The 23,184-nt window shown below is 44.0% G+C and overlaps 2 protein-coding genes across 6 annotated transcripts in view; both read right to left on the reverse strand.

Annotated features, from left to right (window-relative positions):
- The window catches only part of LOC140546186 (clathrin coat assembly protein AP180-like), a 55,343-nt gene extending 37,985 nt beyond the window's left edge, over positions 1-17,358 (reverse strand). Inside the window, exon 1 of the mRNA XM_072669399.1 lies at positions 16,560-17,358. Coding sequence (XP_072525500.1) covers positions 16,560-16,689 — 130 coding nt within the window. The 5' untranslated portion in view covers positions 16,690-17,358. The remainder of the gene's footprint in view (positions 1-16,559) is intronic.
- A 2,627-nt stretch (positions 17,359-19,985) lies between these two features.
- Positions 19,986-23,184, reverse strand: part of dop1a (DOP1 leucine zipper like protein A) — a 32,365-nt gene continuing 29,166 nt past the window's right edge. For all 5 annotated transcript variants that reach the window (XM_072669444.1, XM_072669445.1, XM_072669441.1 and 2 more), the window contains 5 exons: positions 22,265-22,401; positions 22,014-22,069; positions 21,549-21,713; positions 21,135-21,264; positions 19,986-20,835 (listed from right to left, as the gene is read on the reverse strand). In XM_072669444.1, the coding sequence (XP_072525545.1) occupies positions 20,533-20,835; positions 21,135-21,264; positions 21,549-21,713; positions 22,014-22,069; positions 22,265-22,401 (791 nt within the window). In that variant the 3' untranslated portion in view covers positions 19,986-20,532. The remainder of the gene's footprint in view (positions 20,836-21,134; positions 21,265-21,548; positions 21,714-22,013; positions 22,070-22,264; positions 22,402-23,184) is intronic.

Here is a 23,184-nt window from a genome sequence, read left to right on the forward strand (position 1 = left end):
CTGTATTTGCTAACAATCATTTTAATATGATATCTAATGAGAAAAATGTGACGGGGTGATAATCAGACCAGCTCGCATGCTAATTAGCTAAGTTAGTTTCTCTGAACTTAGCTGTTGACACCTTAAAAACAATGCTAGTCTGATTAAGCAGAAGTCAAGTGGGTTTTATTGTCATTTTATCTACATACACAGTATGTAGTACACAGTGAAACGAAACAACGTTCCTCCAGGACCATAGTGCAACATAGACACAGTGCATACAGAACACAAGTGCAACACAAACAAACAAGTGCGGACAGACAACACAACACAGGACAGACCAGAGAATAATAAATAATTGACGGTAGTGTAAAGGTGCACGTATTTGTCACTGTACAGCGAAATGTGTCCTCCGCATTTAACCCATCTTGTAGTGAACACACACTCAGGGTAAAGGGCCTTGCTCAAGGGCCCAACAGTGGCAGCTTGCCGAGCCCGGGAATCGAACCCACAACCCTGTTATCAATAGCCCGGCACTCTAACCGCTGAGCCACCACTGCCCACACAAATTGTGTGCAAATTGTGCAATGTGTAAGAGTCCAGTGAGGTAGTAAAGTAAAGTTATTAGTGCAATGCTTTGTGCAAAAATGCTTCCCCTTTTTTCCTGGGGTAAATGGTTGGAGAGAGAGAGAGAGAGGGAGAGAGAGAGAGGGAGAGTGTACATGTACCAGAAAGATATCAGTTCAGAAGTTGAGTTGTGTTGAGGAGTCTGATGGCTTGGGGGAAGAAGCTGTTGCAGAGTCTGGTCGTGTTGGACCGGATGCTGCGGTACCTTCTTCCTGATGGCAGGAGGGAGAACAGTCTGTGTGAAGGGTGGGTGGTGGAGTCATCCACAATGCTGGTTGCTTTGCGGATGCAGCGGGTGGTGTAAATGTCCAGGACGGAGGGGAGAGAGACTCCGATGATCCTCTCAGCTGTCCTCACAATGCGTTGGAGGGACTGAAATGTACAGCCATCACATTTCTAACTCCATGGTTTGCATTAATATCGTAGAGCCATAAAACATCTCATCTGTAGACCAGTTTCCATTACTCAAAGCTGCCTTATCTAACGCTAAAGCTTTCTGTTTAACGTCCAATAGCTAAACGGTTCCATGATTAAACTCATCCTCTCCTACTCAAGATCGCTCACTCAGCTCCTAAATTACAGAAGCCACCACACAGAGGAACCCCAGCTTATCACGCTGTTCACTATGACACACACTGGCTGAACTTATTAGCTACCAGAGAAAGGCTAGTAGAAAGGCTTATCGCTTTGCACACTATTAGCCATTAGCAGAAGTGTGTGTGTGTGTAAGTGTATGTGCATATGAGGGTCATAGCGTGTCAAGCTGTGTCAGATCTGTCCTCTGAGGATACCACCATTACACACATTAATTACTTACACAAGCCTGGCTATTAGTTAGGCCAGCGCTGTCTAATTACAGCTGCGGATACACAGCTCAGCCCCGACGCCGCAAAGGATTCAGGGTCAAAGTAGTGATACTTCCAGCCCCATATGCAGATCTTTCAAAATTCCCTCCATAAGTTAATAGATAGGACGTGAACAAGTCGTACAGAGCTGGTTTAGCGTAATATGCTACATTCTAGAGAAACTTCCTGAGTCAGAACATAGTGTTCACAGTGGTGGTGGACACCTTGCCAGATGTCTGAGACACAGGTTTGAGAAGATTATGGGTCTAAAAAGTAGTTTTAAACTCAGATATCATTCAAACGGTGGAGGGATACATGCTAAAAAGGATAAAGGTGCACGTATTCGTCACTGTACAGTGTGGACTGTACAGCGAAATGTGTCCTCCGCATTTAACCCATCTGGTAGTGAACACACACGTGTTAGGAGCAGTGAGTACACACACACACCCAGAGCGGTGGGCAGCCAACTCCAGCGCCCGGGGAGCAGAGAGGGTAAAGGGCCTTGCTCAAGGGCCCAACAGTGGCAGCTTGCCGAGCCCGGGAATCGAACCCACAACCCTGTTATCGATATCCCGGCGCTCTAACCGCTGAGCCACCACTGTAGGGTGTTGTAGGGTGTTGTGCGGCAAACAATAGTCCCTAAAAAAGCATTTTGTTCAGATCTGCCACTATTTTAGCATCATTACCGTTACATATTAAATTTAGAAGACACATGTAGCTTCACTGGTGGTACACTGGAGGTCCTACTTGCCATTCACTGAATTATGAAGGGATTCTGGGTATTGAAACAAAAATTGTACCATATGCTTAATGGCGGGTGGCCAAAAGGAGTGAACAAAAAAAAGGCTAAACAAACTGGACCAGCAAGTCAAAGACAGGCAGAATGGACTTTTATAGCAAGCGGAATCAGTAGCACCAATCAGCCGAGTGGGCAAGGCAATCTGTCACCCAGCAGCAAACAGCTGAATACGAACAGTGAGAGAGAGAGAGACAGAGATAGAAAGATAGACTGCTCTGTCCCTGGCTTTCATAGAAGTGGAATTTTCTATTAAAACTTGAAAAATTACAAACAAGAAAAAAGTAAATCAATAACGGTAGGAGGCGTGAAGTGAGAAGTGAAGGCTATCTGCTGACCGTGAGTTGGAAAAGGCTTTTTTCTTCTGTGATGGTCAGCAAATACACAGGACTCCACTTCCCACTGAGCACTGAGGCAGCAAATAATCACAAATGTAGGACACAGTCTATATATGCAGTGGGTGCAAAGGTCTGAGAACAGCTTAAAATATTGATTTTTTAATAATTATTATTATTAAAGCTCGAACTAAATCAATTTTCCAATTTCATACCAGCCACCAGCTGGACCTCCCACTATCTCCTTTCTCAAGAAGTGAAGGCTAGCATGTCCAATGTCATCGGACAGCTCAACACTCTTGAAGAACAACAAGCTCTATTAAGCAGCAAGCTAATGCTAAGCCACTAAACCTCTGTTTATGTGGTGAGAAACCTGAGAAACCTGAAGGCTGTATATGTAGGGTTTACTGTGCACACATACACAACACCCCCACCCATACACACACTCGCACCAAGTCTGTACAGATGGTGCGAAACAGCCTTTATAGCTGCAGTGTAATGAATAATCTGGAGACAATAAACCAGAATATAAACCAGAAAACCAGACAGATTTATTTACACAATTTTGTCCAGCTTAAATGGTGCAGCGGTTACCTTAAGTTCTAATTATGTACCTGCTGTGAATTTTAAGGTGGAAGTACTGCGGCCCTACTCCTTCAGAATAGACTCTCAGGGCTACTGGACAAGAGTCAACCTCGACTCCCAGATATGTTGAAATCGACTGCCCATCACCACGACCCCCCAGAGCTACCAGTGCTGGGACGAAGAAGGCCTAGGTGGGCCTTACTACCTACCCAGAGAGAGCAAGGCCTGTCTACTCAGACGTTCAGACTCTCTGTAGCCCCCCCAAAACATCCTTATAACTTAATGCATAGATGCTTATGTTATAATGCTTATAACTAAATGCATAGTTTAGAATTCCCTAAAACATTCCCATGGGAATCCTGGTGATATGTCAGGAATCATTAAAATGATGATGTGCATTTTATTCATGCATTACTTTCAGGCTATGACAGCCGTCCATGTTTAACACAGGGCAAGATGACCTGCTGCACACACACACACACACACACATACGCACACATACACAGCATGTTACATAATCCGAGCTGCTGAACTGAGTGGCCTCCCTCCTCCAGGGGTTTTGATGGTCAACCCACTGCAGCTCACTCAGAGACAGAGCACAAAACTGCCTGACCTTCGCCTGTCCCTTTCATCTCAATAAGAGCCGCCGCCAATCGCTTTCTGGAAGGTTCTGCTGGCATCCGATAAGCAGCATTGCTCCCCGGGGAAGAGGGGGATGGAGCTGGCCAACAGGGACCACTCCCAGTACTCAGATGACGAGGAGAAATTAAACACTTGATTTATTGAGTAGTTTACGGGCACAGCCCACTGCTAATTCAATTAGGTTTTAGGTTATTTGTATTCTACAGTGGACGCTGTTCCAGAACAGCTTTGTACCCCTAAAATTGCTACTTAAGCTACAAGTAAGGATGCCCACCGTCACGTAAAATACTGAATCATCGTCCTGTAATTGGAAACTCAACCTGGTCAGACTATAAAGACAGGGCGATTTGTATGACTCTGCTGCTTTTGGTAAAGGTACTGGTGGTACATAAAACTTGAAGAATCTTTTTAGGATCCAAAAATGGTTCTTTGCCTGATTAAAAGGTTCTTCTGAATTTATACACTTCATAGACTATTCCTTCTCTCTTCTGTCTTTTTGACAATTAACATACCGTTTTTATGTGTGGAAGTAAAGGTGCATGTATTTGTCACTGTACAGCATACAGTGAAATGTGTCCTCCGCATTTAACCCATCTGGTAGTGAACACACACTCACACACACACACCCAGAGCGGTGGGCAGCCAACTCCAGCGCCCGGGGAGCAGAGAGGGTAAAGGGCCTTGCTCAAGGGCCCAACAGTGGCAGCTTGCCGAGCCCGGGAATCGAACCCACAACCCTGTTATCGATATCCCGGCGCTCTAACCGCTGAACCACCACTGCCCCAGTGACTGTGTGTATATATGTTTTGGCTCATTGTTGCACTTATGGCCAAACAGGTTCCATATAGTACTATATAATTGGTCCTTGGCTGGTACGAATCATAGAACCCTGGTATAGAAGGTTCTTTAAAATAATGGGCTATTTAAGTTGTCATGTTCTTTGCAGAACCATTGCCATTGCTAAACAGCCATTGAAGAATCCATTTTAAATGTGTAAGTGTGTGTGCATGTACCCTCTTAGAAAAAAGGTTCTACATAGTACTAAAAGTATCAATTGTGGAGCCCTTTTTGGAATGACATTTTTTACAAGGGCCCTTAAATTACCACACACAAAGGTTCTCTGTTCTAGAGAACAATCATTTCACTGGGCAAAAAGGGTTCTTAACGCTCACAACCTAATATAAATGCTTCAGATGATGTATTTTCAGCTGACAGAAGACATGTTAGTGTATTATTTGCAGAGATTATCTTTTAGAAATGGCTTTTATGGCATATTTCAAGCTTTTAAATAGAGACACATTTTGTGGATGGCTTTTAAGGAAGCTCATTCTACATAAAGTCCAGCAAAACCAGAACCATTAGTCATGGGGAAGCTAGACGGGTGTACTACACACCCCTTCAGGTAGACCATGCTGAGTGAACACCAAGAGCACCCTACAGATCCGGTGTCGTGACACATCCTATCCCCCCAGACACATCCTATCCCCTCTGACGTCATCTTACAGAGGGACCATTTAGTACCCAATACAGTGAGCAACGACCCAAAGCAACTGCTTACTAGGACATATTTAATGCTGTAGTGTAGCAACAACAATATAATATCATTGAACCTGCTAATATGTGATTCAGATTTAATAAATTTAAGTTAAATAGCAACGCTTTATCAAGGTAAAAACTTCTCAGTATTGATCAGTAAATATCTTTCGATATATTTTAGTTTTAGGGGGATAGGACGTGCCTGGGGGGATATGTCCAGGGGGTTAGGATGTGTCTGGGGGGGATAGGATGTGTCCGGGGGGATAGGATGTGTCACAACACTGGTAAGACTTGTAAACAATAACGAAACGTATCTAGTCTTAAAGGGTAGGCTAGGTTAAGCTACACTGTGGTCTGTCTCTAGACTTGCCAACCGTTCAGGCTGTAAAATACAGAATACAGAATCAAAATTGGAAACTTGTTCCGTAATAAACAGGTACAGTGTAAAAGGGAGTCTTCTGAATTCCTATTCCTATTAATTGTTTACAAAAATTTAAATATATATATATATATATATATATATATATATATAAAGTAACACTTTTTGATATAGCAACCCTGCTGGTGTATGCTGGTCTGGATTAAGCTAGTCAGGCGCAAGTGTGGTGCTGGTTGACCAGCATATAAATACAGCTGACCTCTGCCTCTTCTGAGCAGCTAAAAGGAGACAAGCTGGCAGAAAAGATTTCCTCACAAACAGAGAAAGAAACCTTGAGAGGAACCAAGACTCAAAAGGGGAACCCATCATCCTCGAAACGGGTGTGTAAAGTCTAAAAGAGCTAAACAACACACTGAAAGCTGTACAGGGTCTTCTCACCTGAAAGAACAGCCAACATGTTAGTTTTGTCCATTTATACATACATAACATTTAAATACCTCAACAGAGATTTCTATTAAATCCTTGAAGTCTTGGAATTTTGGAAAACATTTTTTATGTGTGCAGTTAGACTGAAACTAACGGCTAGTTAGACTAGTGCTAACGGCTGGGATATAACCTCCCACGGCTTGTTAGCTACATTAGCCTCATTGCTCCAGTGCTACCTTGTGGAATTCAATCTTCCACTATTTAATAGCTACATTAGCTTCATAGCTCCAGTGTTAACTGTTGGATATAAGCTTCCCTTACTTCTTAGCTGCATTAGCCTCAAAGCTCCAGTGTTAACATCTGGGATGTAGCTAACCTTCCACTACTTGTTATCTAGCTACATTAGCTTCATAGCTCCAGTGCTAACGGCTGGGATATAACCTTCCTCTAATTATTAGCTACATTAGCTTCATAGCTCCAGTGCTAACGGCTGGGATATAACCTTCCTCTAATTATTAGCTACATTAGCTTCATAGCTCCAGTGCTAACGGCTGGGATATAACCTTCCTCTAATTATTAGCTACATTAGCTTCATAGCTCCAGTGCTACCTTGTGGAATACAACCTTCCTCTAATTATTAGCTACATTAGCTTCATAGCTCCAGTGCTAACGGCTGGGATATAACCTTCCACTAATTATTAGCTACATTAGCTTCATAGCTCCAGTGCTAACGGCTGGGATATAACCTTCCTCTAATTATTAGCTACATTAGCTTCATAGCTCCAGTGCTACCTTGTGGAATACAACCTTCCTCTAATTATTAGCTACATTAGCTTCATAGCTCCAGTGCTAACGGCTGGGATATAACCTTCCTCTAATTATTAGCTACATTAGCTTCATAGGTCCAGTGCTAACGGCTGGGATATAACCTTCCTCTAATTATTAGCTACATTAGCTTCATAGCTCCAGTGCTAACGGCTGGGATATAACCTTCCACTAATTATTAGCTACATTAGCTTCATAGCTCCAGTGCTAACGGCTGGGATATAACCCTCCACTAATTATTAGCTACATTAGCTTCATAGCTCCTCTGCTAACGGCTGGGATATAACCTTCCACTAATTATTAGCTACATTAGCTTCATAGCTCCAGTGCTACCTTGTGGAATACAACCTTCCACTAATTATTAGCTACATTAGCTTCATAGCTCCAGTGCTAACGGCTGGGATATAACCTTCCACTAATTATTAGCTACATTAGCTTCATAGCTCCAGTGCTAACGGCTGGGATATAACCTTCCACTAATTATTAGCTACATTAGCTTCATAGCTCCAGTGCTAACGGCTGGGATATAACCTTCCACTAATTATTAGCTACATTAGCTTCATAGCTCCAGTGCTAACGGCTGGGATATAACCTTCCACTAATTATTAGCTACATTAGCTTCATAGCTCCAGTGCTAACGGCTGGGATATAACCTTCCACTAATTATTAGCTACATTAGCTTCATAGCTCCAGTGCTACCTTGTGGAATACAACCTTCCACTAATTATTAGCTACATTAGCTTCATAGCTCCAGTGCTAACGGCTGGGATATAACCTTCCTCTAATTATTAGCTACATTAGCTTCATAGCTCCAGTGCTAACGGCTGGGATATAACCTTCCACTAATTATTAGCTACATTAGCTTCATAGCTCCAGTGCTACCTTGTGGAATACAACCTTCCACTAATTATTAGCTACATTAGCTTCATAGCTCCTCTGCTAACGGCTGGGATTTAACCTTAACATAGCTCCAGTGTTAACTGGTGAAGTACAAGCTTCTATTACTTGTTATCTAAACTGCGGTTGAACATAATGAATCTTGGCTGATTAACTACTGATGAACTTGCTGTTTGTTCTGTTTTTGGTCAAAATGAAGCTGCTAATAGCCTGAGAGTTAGCTGTAGCACATCCCCTTCCTCAGTGCAGCGCTGAACAGAAGGGCTGGACTCCTCCACAGCTCTTCTGAAACAGTTTAATGCTTTTCTTGCTCTATCAAACCTGATTCAGCTCATGGAGGGTTTGATAATTAGCTGATGTGATGAATCGGATGAATTAAAGCAGGGGAAGACAAAAGCACACAGACACTCCCTGATGGCCTTCAGCCCAGCTGGTAGCTTCAGGGTTTAACATGGCTTGTGTGAAGCTTGTGGTAGAACAGTAAAGACCACTTTCACTCATATTCCACACAGCATAGAAGCTGATTTTTGGCCTAAATACTTTATCCCATGCACAATTCTAGCACATATACAGTATATAATAGAGCCATAGGGTGCAATCACGATAATCCACCTGAGGTGCATGGCATCTTTACATATGTAAATAATGAAGGTCTTTCACTAGTGCCACTAAGTCTGCTATAGCACTCCCTACAGTGTGCTTTACCACCCAGCTGAAAGTGTGTGTTTCTGTGAAATGCATTGCAGTAGAACTCCAGCGCACAGCAGCACTGAGTCACATACACGCAGCATTCAGTTAACCACTGCATAATTCACTCTCTCACACACACACACACACACACACACACACACACACAAAGAAAGAAAGAGATCCAGCATCTCACGGATCTCGCATTTCACAAAGCAACAGGAACACTTATGCTGACATGGCCTGAATACACAGCAAATTAACAGCTGTCATAAAGCACCCCAACCACCTCCCCCTCCCCCTAGCCCCAACCCCCCTACACACACGCACACACTGTCACACTGGTAGTAATTGCAGTCACTGTAAGGGCGGTCTAGAGCACAATCAGCAAGAGCAGCTGTGTTACACCATCTAACAAACTCACACACATACACACACACACACACACACACACACACACACACACACACAGAAACACAGAGACACACAGATAGATGGATGGATGGATGGATGGAAGGATGGACGGATGGATGGATAGATAGATAAATAGAAAGAGGGGGGGTCACCGTTAACATCTCTGCATACATACTGTATATGCTTGTATCAGCAAGCACACACACACACACACACACACACACACTGTGACTCTGTGCTCTATTTATAAAGCTCCACCTGAGGCATCAAATAGCAGTGGTAGAGCATCATAGCTGTGACATCACCAAGTCCTCTGCACACATACACACGTGTTTGTTTTCATGTGATGTCATTACTAAAGTTTGTATTGCATATAACTCACACACACACACACACACACACACACACTCACACGTATATTATTATTACTACATGTATATGTTACCTATATGTATACAACCTATACGTAATGCATATATATTTACTTGATTGTAAATGTATGTGTATGGACAAATGCACACACATACACACACATACACAGCCAGCAGCTGCATGGTTGAGTGTCACATCAGATCTTGCTGCCTTTTCAGTAAAAACAACACAAACAGACTGTAGTCATCCCGACAGAACATGATCACATGACCGACCCTGACTCCACAGGATTATCTTCACCATCGCTAAAAACTAGGCCTCACACAGCGGCTCAGCAACCACCCCGGGAAACACAGCAGGACGCAGTGACAGGATCCGTACTCAGTGTGTGCATCAGCATGAACAAGAGCATTTTGGTGCTTTCTTTGCTCTTCTTCCCAAAATTGAACGTGTTTGTTTTTTTTAACTGTATGATTCTTATAACGAGCAAATCTTGATCTACTGATTAATGTAAAAACAGGTTTAGAAATGTCAGAGTTCACACCTTTACCTTTCTATATGGTGTCCTTCAGAACCTTGTGGCTGAGGCTTTAGCGTTAGCAAAAAAAACAAATGCTAAGCTAGCTAGCAAAGCTACAGTAGCTACAAAGAAACATGCTACACTTAGAATTAGATTAAATTATAATTATATATTTATAACACACCGATCATCGTTTATATATTGACCAGAAAGTGAACATTCAGTTCTTGAGGGTGATGTGTTGAAGCAGGAAAATGTCTAGACGACTGGGTCAGAACATCTCCAAAACATCCGCCAGGTCTTGCGGGTTGTTCTTGCTATACAGTGGTCAGTACCTCCCAAAAGTGATCCAAGGAAGGACAACCGAAGGTCAATGAACCAGCGACAGACAGGGTCCTGGGTGCCAAAGGCTCATGGATGCTCATAGAGGTCCCAGCTCACAACTTACAGGACTTGGTGTCAGATACCACAGGATACCGTCAGAGGTCTTGTGGAGTCCATGCCTCAACGACTCAAGGGGGGAGTACACAATATAGGGCATGGTTATATGGTTTTAATGTTATGGCTGATTGTGTATACTGTAATACAGTTATTACTGTATTATGTCATGACATACGAATGTGTGCAACACAGGCTTCTTTCTCTTTCAGTGGGGAGTGTAATTCAGACACGTGCGGGAAGGCCGTTTCCATGGCAACTAAAGCATTTCCTCTGGAGAGCAGGTCGCCGTTCGTTTGAGCGCTCGGTCGAGGCTAACGCACAATTGAGCTTTACAGGCCGGTGCGGGAGAGCGAGTGTGTTGCAGGCGGACGTGTAAATATATCAGCAGATATACTATAAGCTTCGAGGGGTTTGGGCCCAGTTTCAGCTTTTTGGCTGGTGGCCAGGTTTTGATTAAATATCTGCTGATAGCATCAGTCCATGATATCATGTATCTGAGCAAATTCTCCGGGGCCTCTGGAGGAAAGAAAGCCATGTCCATGCGTCACTTTCTGCAAGTCTGAGTACATTCTCGAGTGTTCACACCTCTCGTCTTCTCCGGAGCAGGCCTGACCTTCACTAAAGGTCATGGGTTAATAAAGAAAGCCTGCTCAAAATGAAAGATGCAGAAGTTACTAAACCGTGGGAAGTGAACTGGGAACTGTAACAGGACTCCATGAACACTGAGAATGAGTCAAACGACCAGCACCAAACACTGACCCCTGCCATTAAACAGTAATTACATGCTAACATTAGTATTGCTACGCACCAGCATGTTACTGTTTCTCTCAATGATTCATTTAATGGGATTAATTAAACAGGCCTGTGCCCTAATGTCTTTAGCTTAGCAACCTTAATGAAGACCTGGACAGCAACCGAGAGAACCTCTAGCCTCTAAAGAAGCAGCATTTGGACTAAAGTGCTGCAGGTCTTGCCAGTGTGTGTATGTGTGTTTGTCTGTGTGTAAGGAACCATCTTTTGTTGCACATGAATGACGAATTAGAGGCTTCTGTATTTATAGTTCTCACCCTCAAGCAGAGAACTACCCATAATCCCTCAGTGCCACACAGAGCACCAGAAAGAGAAAGTGAGAGAGACAGAGAGAGAGACCTGGAAGCCTACATCTACCTCATTTTACAGTGTTCTCCTCGTCAGCTGGTTAAAAGGTAGATCAGCTGATGTGTGAGCGGATGTACACCAGAACAAAAGCAGTTATTTAAGAGTTCTTTAGTAACCATGAAAATAAAAATAAAAAACATTAGTACGAACAAACAGGGCTTCTGGTGGTTATACAGTTCTTTATATAAAGGGAAAACCTCCTGTGGTTCTTTAAAGGACCTCCTGAACAAGAGTGTATATACTGGAAATGGAAGGATCGATCGGCTAAGTATTGCTATCAGCCCAAATATGTGATCGAAGACCGGATAATTTAGCCAATCCAGAGAGCTGGTCAGATCATATGACCCATGTCTGTCGAGTTGCTGCAGCATTGCGTGAGGTCACAACATGCTGCAGTTCCTTATTCAACCACTAGATACAGATTTTACTCGCGGCTGCAGAATCTAGTGTAAAGCTAGTCTGGTGTCTTTTACTGTATCTGACTGTAGAATGTGTAAAACTAATGAACAAGTAAAGACTAGCCCACTGGGGAGTCCATCCATCAGCCCAGTACAAGTATAAGCTGAGCTAGCAAACACTGCCAACCACACTTTGAGCTCCACAGTGCAGTTCTGCATGGAAATTCACAAGCTCTGACACCAAGTGCTTGGAGTTCGACAGCGTTTAAATGTGGTTGATGAAGCATTACCAAGCTTGCCTGGAAAGGTTAATGTAGCATCCAGCCCTGTCCTCGATCGGCGCTCAGTATTGGCACCAAAACACTTGTGTACTTGTGTAACTGGACGGTTACCTCAATGTCATCTGTTCCTAAATACAGATTAAAACCCATTTCAGGACTTGGCTCTGAGCTTGGCCAGGAAGGTAAAATAATAATAAAGTTTACAAGACTACTGTAAAATTTATGATGGAGGCTCCTGAGTGGCACAACTGTCTAAGCGTTGGTTCTGTTATTAGGAGATTAGGTTATCAGGAACCGAGGAGGTGAGTTCTTCGTTCTGGAGTCCCAAAGAGACCAAACACTGGGAGGGTAGGGGGGTCCTCCCCCGCAGCATCACTCAGCATGGGTAATGCTAGCCAGTATGGGTGTCTGTTAGCTAACAGAATTAGCAGTTAGCCTCCTCCTCCAAGCATGTTTAGCTCCAGTGGTGGAAGACCATGCTGGCCTGCACCCTCCCAGCAATGATAGCATTGTGTGATAAGGGGAGTTCTAGGTTGTGGAGGAGGTGAAAGGTAAGGCTGAAAAGGGGAGGGGCAGTCGGCTAGGTGTGCCTTGCTCTCTCTCTGGAGATTAGAGGCCTTGGGAGCCCGGCTGTGAGCCCAGCTGATTACACAGGAAACACAACCTCCGCTTACATTATTGATGTCACAGTGTGTGTGTGTGTGTGTGTGTGTGTGTGTGTGTGTGAGTGACCAGCGTTGCCTAAAAAAGCTGCAGAAGCACTCTGGACATCTGTGCAATGAATGGATACAAAAGCACATCCTTCTCATTCAGCCTCTTTGGAGTGAGCATGTGTGTGTGTGTGTATGTGTGTGTGTTGCATAACCCACATCCACTGTGTGAAGCATGGCTTCAGAATTTGTCTATACACCAACATACCACATGTGTACACACTTTTAGCAGACCAGATCCGTCTCAGCTTGCTTAAAAATATACTTACACGTTACATCGTCATTGGGCAGATCTGGGTGACCTTAGGGTCATGTGCCATTGGCCACTCCATGGGCGTCCTATTCTATTGGTCAGTGGAAGCTGTGTCAGCAATAGGTGCACCTTAAAGCAGCTGAACTCAGTCATTAGAAGAGCTGTCCAGATACTTTTGAACATTTATGTAAATATGTACTTCTGGCACCAGTAAAGCTCTTGCTGGGACAACTTCAGGCTAGATCACAACGCTGATATACAAACACACACATACATTCTAGCTGAATAAAACACATCAAGGACACAGTGACCTCTGAGAGGGGTCTGAAGGAGAGTGCAGTGAGTGTGCATAGCAGTATGTGTGTCGGGGGTGTCCCTGTCCACAGTGCTGAAAGCACTCCACTGTTCACCACACCCACTCTCACTGCAGCACACACACTTGGATTCAGCATGAGCTACTGCAGAGAGCGAGAGAGAGAGAGACAAAGACAGAAAGAGAAAAGAAAAGAGTCAGAGAAAAGGAAAGAAAGACAAGAGAGAGAGAGATAGAGAGAGAGAAAGAGAGAGAGAGAGAGAAAGAGAGAGAGAGAGAGAGAGAGAGAGATGAGTACATTCCTGAAATGAACATATTAACCTAAAGAACTGTGGCACACCAGGTGATGATGGGTTAGTGTGTGCCCATTAGAAATCTGCCGAGAGTCTGCTCAATATGCTAAAGCTGTATGGCGCCTTAAAACTCCTCACACTGCCCTGTCCCAGTGATAATGGGCCGGAAAACTCCCCTCCACAGCAGATGGATAATGCTGCTCACCTACTTTAAACACTGCAATTATCAAGGCTGAAAAGCAGCTAACAATCCACACCCTACGCAAAGTCAGAGCACTCCAACATTTGGTGACAGTAGTATAGATGGGCATATGTGTTATGGATGGGGATGGAAGGTGAAGATTGGTACAGGAGGGTATGCCTGTGCATAGATGGGTGTTGATGGGACCAGATAGGTATAGATGGGTCTGGATAGGTATATATGGTATGGATGGTTCTGAAAGTGCATAGATGGGTATGGAAAGTATAGATGAGTTAATAAGGGTATGGATGGTACCACATGGGTATAGATGGGTCTGGATGGGTATTATGGTATGGGCATAGGGCATAGATGGGTATGTAAAGTACAGATGGGTGTAGAGAGTATGGATGGATGTATGAGTCTGAATGGGTATAGATGATATAGGAATGGATGAGTGGGTATATATGATGTAGATGTAATAGATGTTATAGAAGGGTATGTATGGGTCTGGATGGGAATAGATGGGTATGGACAGGCATTGATGGGTACTGATGGGTATAGATTGATATAGATTGGAATGGGTATGGATAGATGCTATATACAAGTAGTTTCTGAATTCATTCTAATTCACAAAATATACTGGATATGTCATAGTGGTTGCTCAGTAACGTTTGGTAGTTGTGAATATTAAGCTTGTATTATAATCAATACGTTTGTACAACGGTAGATTTTTTCCAGGACCAAATCTTCATTCGGCCCTCCAGTTGCTGGCATTCAAACACAGGTAACTGCCGACATCTGTAAAAATTGAAAATCCTTCGTACTGTATAGAAGTGCGGGGGACCGGTGAGTCAGCGTTTCATCAAAGAGATTGCTGACACACAGTGGGTCACCAGTGGAGGTGGGGTTCGGGGGTGTAATTAACCCGCCGCTGCGTGAATGCCGAAACTACACACAAGATCACACTGATTAGGTGTGTGAAGCCCTGTTACACACACTACATCCTGTACTGTGGCTATGAAAGAGCAAAGAAACAGTGTTTTGAAAGCTTAATGCAGCGTAATTACGCCTCCAGTTTTATTGATATGGCCTCATTACCTCTGGGACAGAGGCACAGGTCTAGAGGACTCTTACCCAAAGACAGCCAGGCACAGGCCACGGTTTTTCTGACATGCTGTACTATACTACAGGAGGCATCAGGGTGCTCTGTAATGCTCTATAATGTTCACATGACCGTGTTCATGCCACGTTCCCATGGCGTGTGACTCATTCTGACAGACTGTACTACACTACAGGAAGTGTAGGGGGCGATGCGAGAGGAGCACAATGCTAAGCTGAAGCTAGCTGCAGCACCAGCACACATTAACCCACCAAGCCATGTCTGCAGGTCCTCACAGCACTGTCAAAAGCCCCCATCATAACCAGCAAACTGCACTGTGATCCCCTCACACACCGTGGAAGGCAGCCATGTTCTCTGCTTCATTCTCAGTGTATGCGATGACACACACTCCCTGTGAAAGGAATCTTACACACACCACCTTCCTCATCCATCACCAGCCCAAACACTGGCAGCCGTGCATTTCTTCCACCCCCATCAGCACCGCAGCATCTATCACACACTCAATCACACACCAGTGACCTATTTATATGTGTGTGTGTGTGTGTGTGTGTGTGTGTGTGTGGGCAAACAGTACTCACTTTCTCACCAAAGAGTGTTCACATATATGTGTAAAGAGCAGGCCCAAAGATACACACATACTGTATATAAGTGTATGTATGCATAACGTACTGCTTGGTGTCATATTGTGTAATATTACTGTTGTCATATTTGTCATCATTTTGTATTGTATATCATATTATATATTATATTTATACCATATATTTTATACTATACCACATTATACATTGAATTATATCATTTTATATATTGTATATCACGTTATATCATATATTGTATTGTATTGCGGCATATAGTAACATATTCTATTATATATCAAATGATTTATAGTATATATTCTATTATACATCAAGATATATAGATTTATAGCAAATTCCAAATCTTACTGTATGGCGCCATACTGTTCTGCATCCTATAGTGGAATACCGTCTTGTGTAGCACTGTATTATATTTTACAGTATCATATGGCATCATGTATCATATTATATGGCATTGTATCATATTATATTGTGATGTATGGCATCGTATCGCATCACTGAGTATCCTTTTGTACCGTCTCCCATTGTACTGTATGATTACATACGCATACTGTACAGTTTACTATCATCATATTGTATCATTTCAGTGTCATATTATTATATATGCTATATATTATATATCATATGACATTGTATCCTGACCAGCATGCTATCATGCTAGTAGCTAATGTATTATAATGGTGTATTTTTATCATGTTGAATGATCTAATAAAAATGCACACAGTGATATTGATGTCATATCAGTATTGTAGCTCTGCACTGTCTATATGAACACCTGCATGTGTATATAAGCACAGATGATGAAGGTGTAGGTGTGTGTGTGTGTGTGTGTGTGTGTACGTTAGCAGACACACAAAAAACACACTGGTACCCTACGATGCCCATCACATCCTCCACCCCACCCCCACCCCCACCCCCACCCCGACCCTGCTCTGAAGCCTCTCACTTACATTCCAGGTGTTTTTTCTTCGGTCCCATCACCTCGTGGGTGGTGGCCTTGCACACGGCCCTGGCCACCTCAGAGCCGGTCAGGCTGTACTGAGCCGCAGCGATGCGGTCAGTAAGGGTTTGTCCAGACATCTTTCGCCCTCACGGAGAGTACCAGCACGAGCTTATCCTGCGTCCTGCTTGGACCGGAGAAGGGGGGCAGGGGTTGGAGAGGGGGAGCTGAAGGGGGGATGGGAGGGGGAGGGGGGGCAACACTTAAGCCTCCGATAAGCTCAGGCTTTTTCAGGCCGGGGGTCCTTTTCCACTGGCACGGGCAAACGGATGGAATGGGCAGGGTCCAGTCCTGTCCGGTCCAGTCTGGCCGATTTGCAGTCTCGATACGGTTGCAGAGCCAGCGCGTGCAAACGATGCTATTATAGCAGGTTGTGTAACTCCCACGGCGCGCGCGTGTGTGTGTTTGTCCCTTTCCTGCTCGCATCCACCAGGTCCCTTTCGCTCGAGCGCCCCTGCGTCCTCCTATTCCTCTTCCTCCTTTGCTCCCTTCTGTCCTCCTCCTCCTCCTCCTCACCTCCTCTCCAAGCGCTCCTCGTGCCTTCCCATCCACAGTCGCGGGGACTCCTCACTGATGGATGCTGGAAGGATGGCGATCTCTCTCTCTCTCTCTCTCTCTCTCTCTCTCTCTCTCCTCTTTTTACTTTTTTATCCTCCACTCTCCTCTCTGCGCCTCCCTCCCTCACTCTCCCCCTCTCGCTCCTCCTCGTGCGCGCATGCGTCACGCGCCCGCGTCATTAAAAGCCCCGCGAGCGTCTCGGTTAGTGCGTGATGTTTTTTTAACTAACCGTTTTTGAACCAACACCGTTCTTGTTCCCGGGTTGGCTACGGTTATCCTTCCCGAGCTGTGATTGGCTGATATCATCCTTACTACACTAACATTGGTTAAAATGATCATTCTTGCAATTGGGTTGGCTAGTGACCCTTCCTGATCTATGAGTGGCAAGTAGCATCCGCCTTCAGTAGCATCTGCTACAGGAGCATCCTGTAGCAGGATTGGCTAGAGTGATCAGATTTGAGCTACGTTTGCTAGAATAATTCGTCCTGGGTTAGGATTGGCTAGAATCCAATCTCCTTCCTGAGCTATGATTGGCTAGAATGATTGTTCCTGATCTCAGATTGGCAAGGCTGGATCCTTTCTGATCTTGGTTTGGCACAAATGATTCTTCCTAGTCTAGGATTGGCTAGAAAATGACTCCCTAAAATAGGATTGGCTAGAATTCAAGCTCCTATCTGAGCAATTACTTGATAGAATGATCTGTCCTGTGCTTGAATGATCTAGAATGCTGACTGGGATCGAATAGAATCCTTACTCCTTTCTGAGCTACAATTGGCTAAAATGGTCCTTCCAGATCTCAGATTGGCAAGGCTGGAACCTTCCTGAGCTCAGATTGGCACAAATGAAGCTTCCTAGGCTATGATTGGCTAGAATACAAGCTCCTTCCTGAGCTACGATTGGCAAGAATGGCTCCTGATGATTCTTTCTAGGCAAGAATTAACAAGAATTACTTCCTGAGCTGGGATTGGTTAGAATCCAATTTCCTTCCTGAACATGAATGAATAGAGTGATCTGTTTCAAGCTTGGGTTGTCTTAAATGATCCTTTTGAAGTTTTGATTGGATAGAATTTAAACGATGCTGATCCCCTCTAAACTAGGATTGGCTAGAATGATATTTCTTAGGCTAGGGTTGGCAAGAATTATACTTCCTGAGCTAGAATCCAAAATCCTTCTGAAGCTTAAGGATAGAATGATCTGTCCTGAGCTTGGATTTTCTAGAAGGCTCCTTCCTGAGGCAGGATTGGCTAGCATGATCCTCCCCGGACTAGGATTGGCTAGATTGATCCCTGTATTAGTCAATAATTGGACTGCTACACCCCTATTACTACAATACTATACTACCAGCCTTGACCTTGGACTATATATATATATATATAAACTGGATTCCAAAAAAGTTGGGACACTAAACAAATTGTGAATAAAAACTGAATGCAATGATGTGGAGATGGCAAATGTCAATATTTTATTCATAATAGAACATAGATGACAGATCAAAAGTTTCATCTGAGTAAATGTAACATTTTAAAGGAGAAATATGTTGATTCAAAATTTCATGGCGTCAACAAATGGCAATAAGTGGCTGGAAAAAGGAAATTGAGCATATAACGAACAGCTGGAAGACCAATTAACACTAATTAGGTCAATTGACAACATGATTGGGTATAAAAAGAGCTTCTCAGAGTGTCAGTGTCTCTCTGAAGCCAAGATGGTGAGAGGATCACCAATTCCACCATTGTTGTGCAGAAAGATAGTGCAGCAATACCAGAATAGTGTTACCCAGCGTAAAATAGCAAAGACTTTTAAGTTATCATCATCAACCGTGCTTAACATCATCAAAAGATTCAGAGAATCTGGAACAATCGCTGTGTGTAAGGGTCAAGGCCGTAAAACTCTACTGGATGCTCGTGATCTCCCGGCTCTTAAACGTCACTGCACCGCAAACAGGAATGCCACTGTCAAGGAAATAACAGAATGGGCTCAGGAATACTTCCAGAAATCATTGTCAGTGAACACAATCCAACGTGCCGTCCGCCGTTGCCAGCTGAAAATCTACAGTGCAAAGAGGAAGCCATTTCTAAGCAAGCTCCATAAGCTCAGACGTTTGCACTGGGCCAGGGGTCTTTTAAAATGGAGTGTGGCAAAATGGAAGACTGTTCTGTGGTCAGATGAGTCACGATTTGAAGTTCTTTATGAAACACTGGGACGCCATGTCATCCGGACCAGAGAGGACAAGGATAACCCAAGTTGTTATCAACGCTCCGTTCAGAAGCCTGCATCACTGATGGTATGGGGTTGCATGAGTGCTTGTGGCATGGGCAGCTTGCATGTCTGGAAAGGCACCATTAATGCAGAGAACTATGTTCAGGTTCTAGAACAACATATGCTCCCATCTAGACGTCATCTCTTTCAGGGAAGACCCTGCATTTTTCAACAAGATAATGCCAGACCACATTCTGCAGCAATCACAACATCATGGCTACATAGGAGAAGGATCCGGGTACTGAAAGGGCCAGCCTGCAGTCCAGATCTTTCACCTATAGAGAACATTTGGCGCATCATAAAGAGGAAGGTGCGACAAAGAAGGCCCAAGACGATTGAACAGTTAGAGGCCTGTATTAGACATGAATGGGAGAGCATTCCTATTTCTAAACTTGAGAAACTGGTCTCCTCTGTACCCAGACGTCTGTTGAGTGTTGTAAGAAGGGGGGATGCACATGTATACATACACATATATATATATATATATATATATATATATATATATATAATGTTTTTACAGTCCGTATGCAACTGAACACGACATACGCCAGAACACCAGTTAATCAAAGCTCAGTTTTATTTCAACAGGTCAGTAGATTCTTAGTGACAGTTCTGCTATTCAATGCACGCCACATCGCTTCTCATGGCCTCAGAATGATTTCACAATAGAAGACGTGATCCGTTCAGAACTAGAGGAATGAAACATCAGTGCAAATCCGGTCGGTTAATCGGGATATCCTGAGGTGTGCTACAAGCTCGCCACGAGGGCTCTCCGAAATATGCTTCGCTTTTCATTTTTTAATGATATGTCTCGTATGCTAATCAGCACAACATGGAATGATAAAGAAACTTCACATCATCAAGAGGGCGGAGCTCAATCACAGCTGCCCTCTAAATACAAATAAAAGTCTTTAAATTAAATAGCCTTTGAAAAAAAATACAGTAATTATAAATACAAAAACAAAAACCATGTACAAACTTCTGTTATTTTTTAAATATTTGATCCCTCTTCTTTTTTTTTTTTGTCATTTAAAAGGTGAGGCGTTAGTGTTTTTCCACAGGTCAGTTCATATGTTTTCATGTTTGTTTATCTTCTCTCTGGCCAGTCACGTTTTGATAAGGCCCTCCAGAAAGTCTTTCTCCACCATCTCCTCGATGTGCTGCCTGGCACGACTCCAGAACACTTTCTGGCTCTCGGGTTTGCTGGGTTTGGCTGCGTGAGGCGTGTCGGAGGGGGACAGGACAGGGCAGGATCCTGTGCGGCTGCTGGCTTTGCTGCTGAACACCTGGCTGAGGAGGTTGAAGAAGGGGAGGAGCTGCTCCATGCTGCGGATGCCGTACAGAGTCAGGGTCAGTCGGCCCGGTTCCCATGCCAACGGTCGTCCAGAACAGTCCTCCTCCGGGTTTTTCTGTGGGGACATTTTTTGCTTAGATGAAGTGAGTTTATCAAAGGCAGTGGCAGATGACTTGTTTGTGGCTGGTGTACTGTAGTGGGTTAGAACTGGACTGGCCTTTCCCTGTGTTGCCGGTTGGGCAATCATACCCTAATAGGGCACTAACAGGAGTCTAAGGGCAAGACTCCCAACGCCACATTCTTCTAACTGTGTAACTGATTCCAATGAAAAACGCTTTGAATAAGACCATCAGCTAAATGCCATGAATGTAAATGGGTGGGATCAGTGGTTTTAGCCTTTAGTGGCTGCAATACCTTTGCTCTTTTCCTCAGCAGCTTGGCCAGTCTGACCACGTAAGGTTTAAACTCTCTCTGGTGCGTTCCCTGCCGTCGCACCTCCAGGCCAGAGTCGTCTGAGGCTTCTGGGATGAAGGCCCAGCGGTACCTGGAGCACAAAACACACTTTATGACTAAAGCTTATTAATGTTGAGGCTAGCACAGTCTTCCTCCAGACATCTGAAGCTCTACCACTGAAGCTCAACACGCTTGTAGGATAATGCTAACTGCTAATTATGTTACATAAGCTGCCTAGCATCGCCCATGCTGAATAATGAGGAAGAGGGAGGGCCATCCTTCCACCCGGAAAGAGTGAGAGCAGTAATGTAAAACATGTAATATGTCATAAGTTAAAATGCATGTAATGAGTCCAGTTGTTCAGGGGTCACCCACATCTGGAACTGTGGCAGGCTCTCTGAGGGCAGGGCTAAGGCCAGGTCCAGCAGCTTGCAGGCAGACAGGTAGAGGTTGAGCCAGCGCTGGCTGTTGTAGGAGGTAGAGAAACCGTTTCCTCCAGAGTATGTGGTCTCCAGCCCTGCGATGGAGGGTCCGGAGGTCCTACGCATAGCACAGAAACACACAAACATCAGACTGCAAAACAGTGAAGCCATACAGTGATGCTTCATTTCCAGCAGTGGTGTGCTCTAAAACACTAAAGCCAGTGCACGGCCTTGTGCATAGTTATTTATATACACCCTACTAAACCTGCCCTGGTCAACTGTAAGTGCTATTATTATTAAAAAGGAACAGTTTAGCTTCGCAAAAGTGGGGCTGCTAAGATCTATGGGTATGTATACCACTGCATCAATGGTCAGGACCTCAGAACACTTTGGGAGCTTGTGGTATGTATGTGTGTACCTGGTGATGTCCTCATCTGCTGTGAGCTCCTGCTCCATCAGTAAAAACACCTGGACCTGAGAGAAGAGAGAGAAGCAGTGAAAAACAACAGTCATGCTTATGATAATGGAGAAGCTTATAGAAAAAATATGTATGTCTATGTATGTGTGTGTGTGTGTGTCCTAGTTCAAACAGAAAGTGAGTGAGACAGGTGCACTACATGTGTTTTTATGTAGGTTTTTAGGCCAAAGCTGTATGAACAGTATTCTCACCAGCTCAGTGATCATGGTGGGCCACAGTGAGGTGAGGTGTTGGGGGGACATGCGCAGTAGCAGCACCCTGAAGAACAGAAACACCTGCGCATGCAGGATTGGAACCTGAGGGAGGCGCAGACTCTCCACCAGCCGCTCTGAAACACACACACACACACACATACACAGGGGTTATAATAACACTCTCATAATTAGGCCAATATGGCAACAGTCTTAGAAGCATGACTGATGAATGTAGTAACTTCCAACAATTCTGCAAAGCTTTTGAAGACAGCAGGTCTTTCTGAGGTCAGTAGATCTGTGTGTATGTGCAGATTAGTGTGATAGTGTGGTGGCACGACTACTGGTTACTTTACTGCTGATCTGTATGCCTGTGCTCTGGTGAATGCTGCTGTCTGTGTGCCCATGTGCACTGCATCTTTAGCAGGAATTAACACCTTGCAGCTGTGTGTGTGTGTGTGTACACACATACATAAACACTGTAGGTGTGCCACCACACATATATACAGTGCCCTCCATAAGGTTCATTTTCCTCTATATGCCTGTCTGCTCCATAAATCCCTAAACAAACCAATCAGGCATGATTAAATCACACATTCCAGCCTTTAATATAAGGGTATTACATGTTAAATTAATTAAATTGTTAATTACAACACTTTTACACAGCCCCCCTCATATTTGGGACATTTGGCTTCACAGGCTCCATTTCTATTGCTTCATCAGGGCAGGCATTAGACAGCTAGGCTTGCTCCTAAGCTTTCAAGCAGTTGTAGTTGCCAATGTTCAACATGTTGACAAGAACTGCACCAACGGAAGTCAACAAAGCTACAAAACAAGAATAGCACCATTGGAGACGTTGGTCAAACCTTAGGATCACCAAAATCAACTTTGTGAAATATCATTAAGAAGAAAGAGAGCAC

Source organism: Salminus brasiliensis, chromosome 23, assembly GCF_030463535.1.
Source record: "Salminus brasiliensis chromosome 23, fSalBra1.hap2, whole genome shotgun sequence".
Classification (NCBI taxonomy): domain Eukaryota; kingdom Metazoa; phylum Chordata; class Actinopteri; order Characiformes; family Bryconidae; genus Salminus; species Salminus brasiliensis.